The sequence below is a fragment of the Phacochoerus africanus genome, chromosome 16 (genome assembly GCF_016906955.1).
Source record: "Phacochoerus africanus isolate WHEZ1 chromosome 16, ROS_Pafr_v1, whole genome shotgun sequence".
NCBI classification, from domain to species: Eukaryota; Metazoa; Chordata; class Mammalia; order Artiodactyla; family Suidae; genus Phacochoerus; species Phacochoerus africanus.
This window is the reverse complement of record NC_062559.1, coordinates 32,841,428-32,855,248: the sequence shown is the minus strand read 5'-3', so window position 1 is coordinate 32,855,248 and position 13,821 is coordinate 32,841,428. Positions and strand designations below refer to the sequence as shown.

The 13,821-nt window shown below is 34.7% G+C and overlaps 1 protein-coding gene across 1 annotated transcript in view; it reads right to left on the bottom strand.

The window, feature by feature from the left end:
- BMT2 (base methyltransferase of 25S rRNA 2 homolog) overlaps window positions 1-13,821 on the bottom strand; it is a 103,334-nt gene that overhangs the window by 17,247 nt on the left and 72,266 nt on the right. The window contains 1 exon segment of the mRNA XM_047763392.1: window positions 5,254-5,368. Coding sequence (XP_047619348.1) covers window positions 5,254-5,368 — 115 coding nt within the window.

The following is a 13,821-nucleotide window of genomic DNA, read 5'->3' as shown; positions in this document are numbered from 1 at the left end:
CACACACGCCATACCTTCTTTATCCATTCATCAGTCAATGGCATCTAGGTTGCTTCTGTGTCTTGGTCTTTGAAAACAGTACTGCTTTGAACATTAGAGTGTGTGTATCATTTTTAGTTAAGAATTTTCTCCAGACATATGCCCAGGAGTAGGATTACCAGATCATCTCGTAACTCCATTTTAGTTTTTGAAGGAGCCTCCATACAGTTCTCTATAGCAGCTGCACTAATTTACATTCCCATCAACATGTAGGAGGGTCCCCTTTTCTCCACACTCTTGCCAGTATTTGCTATTTGTAGACTTTTTTTTTTTTTGGTCTTTCACGTCTTTTTTTTGGGGGGGGGAACATCTGCGGCATATGGAGGTTCCCAGGCTAATGGTCTAATCAGAGCTGTTGCTACCAGCCTACGCCAGAGACACAGCAATGCCAGATCCAAGCCGTGACCGCGACCTACACCACAGCTCACAGCAACGCTGGATCCTTAACCCACTGAGTTAGGCCAGGGAATGAACCCACAACCTCGTGGTTCCTAGTCATACTCATTTCCATTGTGCCATGACGGGAACTCCTGTAGACTTTTTAATGACAGACATTCTGACTGGTGTGAGGTGATACCTCATTGTAGTTTTGATTTGCATTTCTCTAATAATTAGCAATAATGAATGTCTTTTCATACACCTATTGGCCATATGTATGATTTCCTTGGAGAAAAGTCTATTTAGGTCTTCTGCCTCTTTTTGGAATGAGTTATTGTTTTGATATTAAGCTATATGAGATGTTTGTATATACTGGAAATTAATCCCTTGTTGGCAACATCATTTGCAAATATTATCTTGCAGTCCATAGGCTGTCTTTCACTTTGTTTATGGTTTCCTTGACTGTGCAAAACCTTTAAGTTTAATTAGGTCCCATTTATTTGTTTTTATTTCCATTTCTTTGGGAGATGGATCTAAAAAAAATCTTACTGCATTTTATGTTAAAGAATGTTCTGCCTATGCTTTCTTCTAGGAGTTTTATAGTATCTGGTCATAATTTTAGGTCTTTAATCCATTTTAAGTTTATTTTTGAACAGGTGTCAGAGATTGCTTTTTGAACATTAAACCCATTTTGTACTCCTGGAATAATCCAAATTTAGCCAAGTTGTATATTAACCATTTTGAAATATTGTTGGATTCAATATGGCAAAATTTTGTAGAGAACTTTTGTGTTTATGCTCATAACGGATATGTCTCCTAAGTTTTTGTTGTTGTTCAGTAAAGTCTGTCTGGTTTTGGTATCAGGATAATGGCTTCATACAATGATTTGGGAAGTGAAGCCATTTGATCCTGGAATTTTTAAACTGCCAATTCAAATTTCTTTAATACATTCATGTTATCTATTTCTCCATGAGTAAGCTTTTGGTAGTATGTTTCTTCCAAGGAATTTGTCCATTTTAAGTTGTGGAATTCACTGGCGTAAAGTTTTCATCATATTTATTATCCTTTCTTTTAATATTGGTAACATATGTGATGGCACATATTTCTATTTCCTATTGGCTAGTGATTTACCTGTTTAATTGATCTTCTCAAAGAAGTAGCTTTGCTTTTTCGTCAAATTTTCCTATTATTTTTTGAAAATTTTATATTCCAATGATTTCTGCTGTGATCTATATTATTTTCTCATACTTTGGTGTGGTTCGGGTCATTCCCACCCCCAAATGGAAGGTTGATAGCATTGCTTGGAGACCTTTCATCTTTTCTAATAAAGGTGTTTAGCACTGAAAATTTCCTCTAGGTACTACTTTAGTGATTTTGGTGGCATCCTATGAATACTTTATGTTTTTGTTATCTTATATCTTTATTTTCATCCCAAAATACGATCTAATTTTCCTGGTGAGTTTCTTCTTTGCTGTTCTAAGTGTTCCATCAATTACTGACAGGGATAATGAAATCTTCAACTATAATTTTATAAATGTCTATTTGTCACTGCTAATTAATCAGTTTTTGGTTTATGTATTTTGAAGCTCTGTTATTAGGTGTATAAATGTTTAGGATTGTTCTATACTCTTGATGAATTGACCTTTTTGTCATTGTGAAATGACCATTTTTATTGCTGGTAATATTTTTTGCTCTGACAATTACTTTGATTGTGAAACAGATACTATTTTTTCTTTTTTTCTATTTTTTTTTCTTTTTATGGGTACACCCACAGCATAGAGAGGTTCCCAGGCTAGGAGCTGAATTGGAGCTGCAGCTGCAGGCCTATGCCACAAGCCACTGCAACAAGAGATCCAAACCACATCTGCAACCTACACTGTACCTTGTGGCAACACTGCATCCTTAACCCACTGAGTGGGCCAGGGATTGAATCTGCATCCTCATAGAGACTACATTGGGTCCTTAGCCTGCTGAACCACAAGAGGAACTCCCCACATCGTTTTTCTTTTGATGAGCCTATTTGTGTCTTTATTTATTTTTTTATTTTTTTTGTCTTTTTGCTATTTCTTTGGGCCGCTCCCGCGGCATATGGAGATTCCCAGGCTAGGGGTCGAATCGGAGCTGCAGCCACTGGCCTACGTCAGAGGCACAGCAACGCTGGATCCGAGCCGCGTCTGCAACCTACACCACAGCTCACGGCAACGCCGGATCGTTAACCCACTGAGCAAGGGCAGGGACCGAACCCGCAACCTCATGGTTCCTAGTCGGATTCGTTAACCACTGCGCCACGATGGGAACTCCCCTATTTGTGTCTTTATAATTGCAAGTGCATTTTTGTTTGTCTTTTTAGGGCTGCTCCCATGGCATATGGAGTTCCCAGGCTAGGGGTCAAATTGGACCTGCAGCTGCCAGACTAAACCATAGCTACAGCAATGCCAGATGTGAACTGCATCTGTGACTTAAACCACAGCTCATGGCAATGCTGGATTCTTAAACCACTGAGCAAGGCCAGGGATTGAACCCATGTCCTCATGGATACTAGTTGGGTTTGTTACTGCTGAGACATGATGGGAACTCGGAAGTACATTTTTTTTATGGCCACACCTATGGCATATGGAAGTTCCTGGGCCAGGGACTGAATCCAAGCCACAGCTGAGACCTACACCACAGTTTTGGCAATGTTGGATCCTTTTACACATGGTGCAGGGCCAGGGATTGAACCTGCACCTCTGCAATAACCCAAGCTGCTGCAGTCAGATTCTTAATCCACTGTACCACAGTGGGAACTGCTGAAGTGCATCTCTAATAAGCAAAGTATTTTTTTGACACTTGCTACTTTATCCAATCTGAGTATCTCTATCTTTTAATTGGCATATTCAGGCATATCTATTTAATGTGATTATTGGCAAATAGGTTTAAATCTATAATTTTGCTATTTATTTTCTATTTGTCCCATCTGTTCGTTGTTTCCCTTTTTCTCTTTTCTGCCATCTTTTGGACTAAAGAAATTTCTTTATGATTGTGTTTCATCCTCCTTTACTGGCTGATTACTTCTTTATTGGATGCCAGACATGGTGAATTTTACTTTCTGGGTACTTGGATGGCTTCATATTGTTATATTTTCTTATTTCATAAAAAAAAAATCTACTGGAGTTCTCGCTGTGGCACAACAGGATTGACAGCATCTCTGTAGCTCCAGTACACAGGTTCAACTCCTGGCCTGGCACAGTGGGTTAAAGAATCCAACATTGCTGTATCTGTGGGTCATAACTGTGGCTAGAATCTGATCCCTGGCCCAGGAATTTCATATGCCAAAGGGCAGCCAAAATAGAAAAAAAAAAAAAAAAAAAAAAAACAAACAAACAAAAACAAAAAACCCCAAAAACTTAATTTCTTGAAGTACAGTTGACTAACAATATTGTATCAATTTCTACTGAACAGCAAAGTGATTTAGTTTTTTATGTACATATATTTCAAAATTAGTTATAGGACTCTAGAACTGTAAAAGTCTGATTCTACTACTGAACTTAATGTATAGTAATTCTTTCACTCTAATGACTTCACAGTTGAAAATTTATAGCCCTATCCATAAACAAACAATATTTTAAGAATAATATTTAAGCCTGAGGAGATCAAATGGTCATCATGTCTGAGCAGCCCCTGAAGGACATCTCTAAGGTGTGTCTTGAGGAAGGAAGAGGACAGACTCTATATACAAATATACCTGCACTTTAAAACTAGAGCTTCTGACTACACAGGAATTGTCTGCAGTGGTAAGCTAAGAATAGCTACTTTACTATAAAGAAAGTATGTGTCTATCTTTAAAAGTAGAGGTATTAGTGACACTTTTAGCATTTTCTTATTCATCAGTGTTACACAGATTCAATACAGACAGTCAAGCTCATCAATATTAAATAAAAATTCACATGAAAGTTGACTCTCCATGTAGCAACTTTCAATAATAATAGCAAACACTCCTTAAGTGCTCACTATAAAGCACTTTGCTCAGTGCTTTACTTTTCCTGAAGTAAACATGATACCAATTCTATAAGGTCTGGCCTATTAGCAACCCCACTGTACAGAAGAGAAGACTGAGGTTCAGAGTGAAAGACTGAAAGTAAGATCTCAACCTTTTATTCAAAAAGTACTTAATGAGTACTTAATATGCTAAGCACTCTTTTAGGTGCTGGGAATATAGTGAGAGAAAAAAAAATCTGACTCAAAGAGTTTATTTGTTAACAATAAAAGTGTAATTTATAAAGGAATTTTTGTGCCTGGCACCCCATATTCAAAGCAAAATGGCAAACATTATGAATTAATGTCACTGAGGGAAAAAAAAATCTAAAGGTAGAAGAAACATTCTTTGTAAAAAGTTAAGTAGTTTTATCTACTAAGTACAAATGGCTGGAATTTAATAAATTGTGGCTGTCTCCAAAGCCCCTGCTCTTTCCACTATTCTGTAATGTCTCTATATCACAGTGTATTTTAGAAAGAAAAGCATTAAAAAAAAAGACAAACCCAAATAAACAGCCCAAATACTATAGCTATCTGGGAATCTTTGCAATCTACTAAGGTTTCTTGATTGTAATAACAGACGATAAACAAAAAACAAAACAAATTGAAGACAAATATGTTATTATTCAAATTAACATAGGCTAACTAAATGCTCAAATTTTGACAGAATATCCACTTAGTTTTGAATTGAAATAATCTCTTATCAACTTGTACACAGGAAATATATTTGCCTTTTCAGGAATGTAAAGACAGTGCTTTACTTAGTAAACAGACATGTAAAATATTCAAATCTCAAAAAACAAAACAGACAACTACACATACCTCTACAGCAGGTACAATGTCTATGCCAACAGTCAGAAATTCCTCAAACTTCAGAAATGGGTTAAAGCAGCTGCCAACATCAAGTAATCTGATCTTTCCTGAGGTTTGTAGCAACCTAAAAACAATTATTTTCAGTATGCTTTTATAAAGTGAAATACAGTTTAAGAGGAAATTAAAACATTTGAGAATAAAAACAATCATATTCCTTTACATGTTTAAAAATTACTGAGGGCCCTGAAGAGCTCTTTTGTGTATGTGGGTTCTATGTATCAATAATACCATATTTGAAATTAAAGACTGAGTGGTTTAAAAACATTAACTTATACAACAATAATACTATACATTAAATCATACTTTTAAAATAAAAATCTAGATTAGCAAATAGTAAAAGTGAGTTAATGTTTTACATTTTTTTCAAGTCTCTTTAATGTCTGGCTTAAGAGAAGACATATGGATTCTCATATCTGCTTTGCATTCAAGGTAACATCTCATACCATGAAGTTTTTAGAAAATTTAACCCTATACTCACAGGAAAATGGTTAGAAAAGAAAAATGACATTTTAGTATTATTTTCAAAATAATACCCCCCCCCACACACAGAGGCCACCCTTTGAAAACTGTCTTTGTAGACGAAAGAATTCATTCACAAATTAATTCTCAGTAGTCAATAAAATGATTTCTTTGGACTTTAATTTGTCTCAATGATTTTATTTTTTTCTATTATCTTGAAGTACATTGTTCTGCCAATTTCTGCTATACAGCAAAGTGACCCAGTCACACACACCCACACACACTCCATCATATTCCATTACAAGCGACTATAGTTCCCTGTGTTACACAGCCAGATCTCACTGAGTATCCATTCCAAATGCAGTAGTTTGTATTTACTAGCCCCAAACTCGCAGTCGATCCCACTCCCTCCCCCTCTGCAACCACAAATCTGTACTCCAAGTCCATGAGTTTCTTTTCTGTAGAAAGGTTCATTTGTGCTGTATATTAGATTTTAGTTAAGTGATATCATATGGTATTTGTCTTTCTCTTTCTGGCTTACTTCACTTAGTATAAGAGTCTCTAGTTCCATCCATGTTGCTGCAAATGGCATTATTTTGTTCTTTTTTATGGCTGAGTAGTGTTCCATTGTGTATATACACCACACCTTCTAAGTCCATTCATCTGTCAAGGGACATTTAGATTGTTTCCATGTCTTGGCGATTGTGAATAGTTCTGCAATGAACATGCAGGTACATGTGTCTTTTTCAAGAAAGTTTTGTCTGGCTATATACCCAGGAGAGGGATTGCTAGATCATATGGTAGTTGTATATGTAGTTTTCTGAGGTACCCGCATACTGTTTTCCATAGTCATTGTACCAAATTTACATTCCCACCAACAGTGTAGGAGGGTTCCCTTTTCTCCACACCCTCTCTAGCATTTGTTATTTGTTGACTTGTTAATGATGGCTATGTCTCAAGGATTTTAAAAGGACCAACCAAAGAGAAAAGCAATAACAGAATAGTATTTTTTATAAAAACCAGATGTGACCATTAAAGTTAGTCAAATGCAACTAAAATGGATCTGCATAGCAAATAAGGATGAAAGAAAAGAGTGGATTTTTGCTGGTTTGAAGCCTGTAGTCCTAATGTTTAGACAGTAAAGCAATAAAGAAAATCAACTTCAGATATATGCCATTTTCATTATCTTACTATCAATTTTCTTTTAAAAATTATGAGTAGATACTGGAAACATAAAGGAAAGAAATACAGGAAAATAAGAGGGTGAAAACAGAATCTTGGTTCTTTTTCTTTACACCTTGACTAACATACTGCCTTATGGTCCATTAGAGAGGTGTTAAACTACAGACTGTAGGTTAAGCTCCTGGAAAAGGTACTTAAGTCAAAATAATATAATCTAATGATTTTTTTTTTCAGAAAAGGAATGCAAAGAATTGGGATTATAAGAGCCTGATGTCCTACTATATTTATATAAGTATCCATAATCACCATTTAATTATAAACGAACTATATAGAAGACCTATTTGAATACAGTACATGACACTTTATAGTACCATAAAAACAATATAAACCAATTAAAAGATTTTTATCAAGAAAATTTTAAGAATGTGTCCAAAGAAGGAATTATGAGGGTATAAGGAAATATAAGGAATAGCTAGAAAATTTCTGAGCAAAAAGAACTGCTCCTAGGGCTCAAGAGGTAATTTTCTCTACTGCAGCCAAATTAGGAAGTAGATTACTATGTAGTTTAGGCGATGTACATAACAAATAATAATCTTTAAAGCTGAATTAAGTTTAGCAATATTTGAAATACCACAGTATTCTAGCTCCAAGGAAGAAGGGGATCAGTGAACCTCTGTGGCACAGGTTCCAAGTTGCTAAACAGTACAAAAGACCCAGTAGATAGGGGCAACAGAAATGTCAGGCATGAAGCTGACGTTTGCTGCTGAATTAACAAATCTGAATACTCAAATCATAACTAGTTAAAATACATAAGAATCTATAACAATGTGTAATACTAATACATTAGTAGATTACATGTTAAGAACCAGAGTTTTAGAATCACAGAAACTAAAATCCAAACCTGACTCTGTCCTTTATCTGTGTAATAGGGAGTCAACAACAATGGTATCTTCTCTTAAGACCTGTTTCCAGGACTAAATGAGATAATGCATTTGTAATGCTTGACCCAGTATCTAGAACATGGTAAATGCTCAAAAAGTGGTAGGTATTACTGTTGGCTATCAATATCATGTTCTATGTTAAATCTTTTGTGGTTTGTCCACTAATAAGTGATCTTCCCGAACACAGTAAAAGCAGAATTTGCCTCACACTAAATTCTATACTCACAGATTCTAGTAAACTGAGTAACAAAAAATTTCTGACGGTCTTTTTAAAAAAAGTGCTTCTTGGATCCAGCATTGCCAAGCTGTGGCTTAGGTAGCAACAGTGGGCTTGGATCTGATTCCTGGCCCCAGAGCTCCATATGCCACAGGGTGGCTGAAAAAGAAAAAAAAAAAAAGTGCCTCTTATAAATAAAAATTTCCCCCTGGATGGAGCATCCCAAATTACTCAACCTAATCACCAATAACTTAATAACATGGACTAACTTAATAACAAACTCTCAGTAATACACCTAATCCATTTCAAACTTGGTTAAGCTCTGTAATTATTTTTTTCATCAAACATTTATTTACAGTTTAGAGACAAATCACAACGTGAACAGAACATCCAAGTAATCACCACCAAGGTCAAGAAATAACACACTATCTGTATCCTAGAAACATGATTCTCCCTGATGCCAACCCACCCCATTGTAATGGTAGCTACTATCTTGATTTTAGTGATAATCATTCCTTTGGTTTCCTTTTATAGTCTTACTACCTATGACTGAATGTTTTCTGAATAGTATAGTTTGGTTTTATACTACACATTTGCATTCATGGCTTTCTTCTTTCATTTAATATTAAGTCTGTGAGTGTCATCTGTGTTTCTGTAGTTAATTCACATTTATTGCTGCATCGTAGTACCTTTATACAACACATCTCATTGTGATTTTGATTTAAGTGGCACTGAGTCTAAACATCAATTAACATCTTTACAGTATTGAGTCTTTTAATCCATGGTCATGGCACAGTTCTCCATCTACTTAGTTTTTTTCTCCACTGTCTCCTGATAGCTTTAACAGTTTCTCTTAAAAGGTTTCCATATATCTTCTGTTGGATTTACACTTCTTGTTAATTCATTTTTAATGCTATTACTGCTTTTCTTCTATGGATAAACCTTACTATTTTTTAAAATTTAATTTTCAGTGTTGGTTACAGAAATACAATTCATTTTTTATAATGATTTTGTATCCAGTAACTTCACTAAGTTTCTGTTATTTTAACTGCTTATCTGTATACTGAGAATTGTAACTAAGTGCATAGTTACATAACCTATGAAAAATAACATTTGTATTTCTTCTTGGCTATCCATCTACCCACCCGTCCATTTATATTTGCGCCTCACTCCTTTGCCCACAACTTATAATACAGTATTAAACAGGACTAATACAAGCAGGCACTATTTTGTTTCCGGTCTCAGAGGGAATGTTAAGTATAATATTTACCATTAAATATAATGACTGTTGCAGGTTCTTTATAGAACCCTTTGATAAAGCTGAAGAAGCTTCTTCCATATTTTGCTATTTTCTTTTAAATAAAAATTCACACAAATATATGTTGGATTTTATCAAATGCATTGTATCAAATGCTGCTGAGATACGTGTACTCTGTCACATAAACAGATTAATATAACACTGCAGAATTAATAAAACTTTAATCTTTAAATTATTGGGAAGAACCAAATTTGGTTATAGTAAATTATTCTCTTCATAATTTAAAGGATTTGTTTCATGTATTTATACATAGTTGGTTCTCACTATATGTGGTGGTTCTGGTTTGGAAAGTCGCCACAATCTTTGAACCATGCTCCTACGGGCAATATAAGGTTAGGCCTCTGGTTATAACATTTACATAACCAGATCAATACAAAACTTGGATTTATGTGTATTTCTGATTAAAGATACCTTACTTATATATATTATGGTACATTAACCCTGAACTCTCAGCCAACAGAATTATAACTCATGCCTAACGGAAGCATATCTTCTCTTTAAGGCATGATTCAGACTTTCTGTGCTTAGACAGACTTGACAGCACTTTAACATTATGCTTAAGGGTCATTTAAAAAGTGACATCAGATCACTTATAACTGGAATCTAATATCCAGCACAAATGAACATCTCCTTAGAAAAGACTTGGAGAAGAGACTTGTGGCTGCCTGATGGGAGGGGGAGGGAGTGGGAGGGATCGGGAGCTTGGGCTTATCAGACCCAACTTAGAATAGATTTACAAGGAGATCCTGCTGAATAGCATTGAGAACTTTGTCTAGATACTCATGTTGCAACAGAAGAAAGGCTGGGGGAAAAATGTAATTGTAATGTATACATGTAAGGATAACCTGACCCCCTTGCTGTACAGTGGGAAAATAAAAAAAAAAAAAAGTGACATCAGGAGTTCCTGTCATAGCTCAGTGGGAACGAATGTGACTAGTATCCATGAGGACGTAGGTTTGATCCCTGGCCTCACTCAGTGGGTTAAGGATCCAGCATTGCCGTGAGCTGTGGTGCAGGTCACAGACGTGGGCTCAGATCTGGTGTTGCTGTGGCTGTGGTGTAGGCTGGCAGCTGTAGCTCTGATTCAACCCCTAGCCGGGGAACTTCCACATGCTGTGGGTGTGGCCCTAAAAACCAAAAAAAAAAAAAAAAGTGAAATCATCAACAAAAAGTTTACTGAAGAGACTGAAAAAGGAACACTTTTATACATGACAACTAAAACGATAAGGCAGAGCTTGCCTTATTTGACTTCAGCTGGGAAGGTGTGTTTGCGATGACTCAAACTTTTTGCCACTCTGCATGCCCATGAACGACTCTGAAAATGCCATGAGTACTAATCTCAGAGTTAAATTTCAGCAAGTAGATGAATTTGCAGATACTGAATTTTTGAACAATGAGGATAAACTATATGTATGTGTGTGTGTGCACATGTATATAAAAGAGTTATATATAAATTAGGGTTTTTCATCTATGTTCATAAGTGAGACTGGACCATAATTTTTTGTTCTTGTACTGTCCACAGAGGGTTTTAATATCAAGGTTTATGCTAAACTCTTAAGAGCATAGAAGAATTCCTTTCATTCTATTTTTAAAGAGTATGTGTAAGAATAGAATTCATTTTTTTCCATGAATGTTTACCACAACTTGCTGGTAAAGACATTTGGGCCTGAAGTTTTATTTTTTGAAAAGATTTTTACCCACTGATTTAATGTCTTTAATAAACATAGGTCATTCTGTCAAATTTTGAGCAATAAGTTATTCATTATACTTCTGTGATCTTTTAAATGTCTTCACTATGTATAGTATCATTCACCTTTCTGAATCCTGAAGTTGGTTATTTGTGACTTTGGTTTTTTGTAATATGTCTCACTCAGAGCTTTCAAATTTTAATATAGCCCTTATAAAATTTCAACTTTTATAAAATTTCAACTTTTATCTGTTGACTTTTTCCATCTTCTTGCTTTTTACTATTTCCTTTTCACTTTTTTAATTTTTAACTTTTGAGGTAGATTCTTCTTTATAATACATGTATTTAACTATAATTTTGCTTTAAGCAATGCTATAGTTATATCCATAAGTTATAATGAAAAGCATTTTTATAACATTTTTTGAAAAAGTTTATCACAAAAAGGTGTTATTTAGTTGAAAATATATTCTAATTTTTATTACAATTTCTTCAGCTCATGGATTTTTTGGGGAGGTAAAGGTTATTTACTAATGTCAAAACCTTTGAGTATTTCCTAATTGCCATCTGGTACCCGTATCTAGCTTAATAGCATTGTCTGTACAATTCAACCCTATGAGTCTGACATTTGCTTTATAAATTAGCATTTTAAATATTTGATATAATTTTTAAAATTTACAAATTTTCATTAAAATTGTATATAAATGTTATATATATAGCTGAAATGAATATTACTTTGTAGTATGGGGGTACAATAGTCTATATATGGCTATTAGTTTGTTAATTATATTGTTCAGATACTCTGTAGTCTTACTGTGAATGCTTGTCCTCTGTTATTGAGAAGGTATGTTGAAAGATTTTTTTTTTAACTTTTTTGTTGGTTCCTAGAAAAGATGAACAAAATTGATAGAGGCTCAAAGAAAAAAGGGAGAGCGCTCAAATAAATAAACTTAGAAATGAAAAAGGAGAAGTGGGAATTGACACCACAGAAATATATAAAGGATCATAAGAGAATATATGCCAATAAAATGGACAACCTAGAAGAAATGGGCAGATTCATACAAAGGTACAACCTTCCAAGACTGAACTAGGAATAGAAAATATGAATACACCAATCACAAGTACTCAAATTGAAAATGTGATTTAAAAACTTCCAAAAAACAGAAGACCAGGATTTTATCACTTCACAGACGAATTCTAGTAAACATTTAGAGAAGAGTTAGCACCTATTCTTCTAACATTCTTCCAAAAAACTGCAAAGGAAGGAACACTCCCAAGCTCATCACCCTGATACCAAAACCTGCCAAAGATACCACAAAAAAAGAAAACTATAGACAAATATCAATGATGAACACAGATGCAAAAAAAACCTCAGGAGAATATTAGCAAACCTAATCCAACTATATAGTAAAGGATCATATACCATGATCAAGTGGGACTTATCCCAGGGATGTAAGAATTCTTTAGTATCCACAAATCAATTAGTGTGATACACCACATCAACAAACTGAAGAATAAAAACCATGTGATCAACTAGATAGATTCATAAAAAGTTTCTGACAAAATTCAAAACCCATTTTTTATAAAACCTCTCCAGAAAGTGGGAATAGAGGGAAATTGCCTCAACATAATAAAAGCCATATATGACAAACTCACAGCTAACATCATTCTCACTGATGAAAAACTGAAAGCATTTCTTCTAGGATCAGGAACAAGACAAGGATGTTCACTTTCACCACCGTTATTCATTATAGTTTTGGAAGTCCTAGCCATAGCAATCAGACAATAAAAAGGAATGAAAGAAATTCAAATTGGAAAAGAAGAGAATTCAAATTGGAAAAGAAATGGAACTATCACTGTTTGCAGATGACATGATACTATACCTAGAAAAACCTAAAGATGCTATCAGAAAATGGTTAGACCTCATCAATGAATTTGGTAAAGATGCAGGATACGAAATCAATACACAGAAATCTACTGCATTTCCATATACTAACAGTGAAAAATCAGAAAGAAATTGGGGAAAAAAACATATCTACCACTTCATCAAAAAGAACAAAATACTTAGGAATAAACCTACCCAAAGAAACAAAATGACCTGTATTCTGAAAACTGTAAGACACTGATAAAAGAAATTAAAGACGATACAAACAGATGCAAAGAAACACCATGCTCTTAGAATGGAAAAATCAACATTGTTAAAATGACTATACTATTGAAGATAGTCTACAGATTCAGTGCAATCCCTATCAAATTACCAATGGCATTTTTCACAGAACTAGAACAAAAGTTTAAAAAAATAATATGGCTACTACTGAGTCATAAATAAGAACAAAATAATGTCATTTGCACCAACAAGGATGGAGCCAGATTATCAGACTAAATGAAGTAAGTCAGAAAGAGAAAGACAAATACCATATGATACCACTTATATGTGGAATCTAAAATAACGGCACAAATGAACCTCTTTACAGAACAGAAACAAATTCATGGATATAGAGAACAGATTTGGTGTCGTCAAGGGGGATGGGGAAGGGAGTGGGATGGAGTGGGAGCTGGGGGTTAGTAGATGCAAACTATTGCATCTGGAGTGGATAACCAAATGAGGTCCTGCTGTATAGCACTGGGAACTATATTCAATCATTTGTGATGGAACATGATGGAAGATTATATATATATATATATATATATATATATATATATATATATATACATA